At 36.5% G+C, this 2,500-nt stretch overlaps 1 protein-coding gene across 3 annotated transcripts in view; it reads left to right on the top strand.

Annotated features, from left to right (window-relative positions):
- orc2 (origin recognition complex, subunit 2) overlaps positions 1-2,500 on the top strand; it is a 38,662-nt gene that overhangs the window by 21,420 nt on the left and 14,742 nt on the right. For all 3 annotated transcript variants that reach the window (XR_013818614.1, XM_079845154.1, XM_079845153.1), the window contains exon 12: positions 463-609. Coding sequence is in view for 2 of the 3 variants with exons in the window: in XM_079845154.1 (XP_079701280.1) it covers positions 463-609 (147 nt within the window). In the remaining variant the exon portion in view is untranslated. The remainder of the gene's footprint in view (positions 1-462; positions 610-2,500) is intronic.

Below are 2,500 nucleotides of genomic sequence, written 5' to 3'. Positions count from 1 at the left end.
ATCCATGTCATTAGAATCAATGAATCCATGGAATTAGACACAACGTGCACACATGGGCAGGCCAATGTTTTTTTTTTTTTTTGCGCTGATGGCGGTGACGATCTCAGACCCGCGGTAGGCGTCACGTGACCGCGGTAATGCGGTAACCGGCCCAGCCCTAGTGTGTGTGTGTGTGTGTGTGTGTGTGTGTGTGTGTGAGCGCAGTGCTGAGGGTGTGTGTGTGTGTGTGTGTGTGTGAGCGCAGTGCTGAGGGTGTGTGTGTGTGTGTGTGTGTGTGAGCGCAGTGCTGAGGGTGTGTGTGTGTGTGTGTGTGTGTGTGTGTGTGTGTGTGTGTGTGTGAGCGCAGTGCTGAGGGGGTGTGTGTGTGTGTGTGTGTGTGTGAGCGTGTTTGTGTGTGTGTGTGTGTGTGAGCGCAGCACTTAAGTGTGTGTGGTGGCTGTAAGTCATGTGTTCTCCTTCCAGACCCCAGCAATCACGTGTTCCTGATCATCAATAACATCGATGGGCCGATGCTGAGGGGCAGTAGGACCCAGCAGGCACTGGGGCAGCTGGCGGCGGTTCCCAACATGCACCTGCTGGCCTCCATCGACCACATCAACGCCCCTCTCAGTCAGTCTCCGGCTTTAGCTTTAGCTTTAGCATGAGGAAGCTCGTCTCTGACACGGAATACAGTTAAAGCTCATTTTGCAAAAAACTTGCAATTGCAAGAAATAAAGCCAGTATTGATGTAAATGAAACGCAACAGTGAGACGATGTCAGAATAACATTACAAACTCGCAAGTGCAAAGAAAAACATCAGATTTGTGAAAATTAAAGGCGCGATTGCAAGAAATTCAGAATTGCGAGGGAAAAAATGCAGAATTCAAAAAATAATAATACGTCCAAATTGTAAGATATTAATTAAATGTAATAGCGAGAACATTTTTTAAAATTGTGAGGGAAGAAACGTCAGAATTGGGGGAAAAAACTTGCAATAGTACGAAAAAACATCAGAATTAAATGTGCAATTAAGAGAATTAATGGCAGAATGGCATGATTAACATTAATCATAACAGCGAGAAAAAATGATAAACTTAACAAAAATAAACTTGCAATTGAGAGGAAAAAAAGTCTGAATTGTAAGATACAAATTAAACACTAAATAACAAAAAAACCATCAGAATTGTGAGATATAAATCAAACATAATAGCGAGGAAAAAATAAAAACAACAACCTTGCAATAGCGAGATTAAAATGTCAATTGCGAGGTAAAAGAATGTTAAAAATAAAAAATGTTCGTTTTTAATATAAATGCGCAATTGTAAGAAATAACATCACAATGGCACGATATAAATTAAACGTAACTTGCAATTGCGAGATATAAATGAAACACAATAGCGGGAATCAACGCCATAATTGCGGAAAAATAAACTTGCCTGTACAAACTTGCAATTGCGAGAAATAATGTCAGAATCGCTTTATTAAACGTGCAATTGTGAGGAAAAAACTTTTGAATTCTGAGATATAAATTAAACGTAATAGTGAGGAAAAATGTAAGAATTGCATTACAAGCTTCAGATTTGAGTTCAGATTTGCGACAATTAAACACGCAATTGCGGGAAATTCAGAAATTTCAGAATTGCGTGATATAAATTAAACGTAACGGCGAGTAAAAAATTTTTAATTGCGAAAAATTAAATGCGCAGTTACGAGAAATAACGTCAGAATGGTGTGATTTAAATGAAACACAATAGCGGGAAAAAAATTCAGACTTTCGAGGAAAAAAAACCCTCCAGCCATTGTGAGGAAAAAAGTCAGAATTGCGAGATATAAATCAAACATAATAGTGAGATAAAATGTCATAATTCCGAGAGAAAAAAACGTGCAATGGCATGAAAAACGAAAATTTTAAATTAAATGCGCAATTGCAAGAAATAAAGTCAGAATGGCACAATATAAATTAAAAGTAACAGCGAAAAAAAAAAGTCAGAATTGTTACAAACTCGCAATTACAAAGAAAAACATCTGATTGCAAAAATTAAAGGCGCGAAATTCAGAATTGTGAGAGAAATACGTCATAATTGTGAGATATAAATTAAATATGGAAAATGTTGGAATTATGATGGGAAAAAATTTCAGAATTAAATGTACAATTAAGAGAAATAACGACAGAATGGCACGATTTACATTAAATGTAATTGCGTAAAAAATGTCAGAAATGTGAAAAAATAAACTCAATTGTAAGATATAAATGAAACGCTAAATAGCAAGAAAATAAAACATCAGAATTGCAAAAGTTAAACTGCAATGGCGAGAAATAATCAGAATTGTGAGTAAAACTCAAACATAATAGCGGGGAAAACTTGCAATAGCATGAAAAACGAAAATTTCAAATAAAATGCGCAGTTGCAAGAAATAACGTCAGAATGGTACAATATAAATTAAACGCAACAGCGAGAATTTTTTTCAGAATTGCGAGATATAAATTAAGCACAATAGCGGGAAAAAATAAACTTGCATT

The sequence above is a fragment of the Gobio gobio genome, assembly GCF_949357685.1.
Source record: "Gobio gobio genome assembly, chromosome: 19".
Taxonomy (NCBI): domain Eukaryota; kingdom Metazoa; phylum Chordata; class Actinopteri; order Cypriniformes; family Gobionidae; genus Gobio; species Gobio gobio.
Note: the sequence above shows the minus strand (reverse complement) of the source record. Positions and strands in the feature narration are given on the sequence as shown.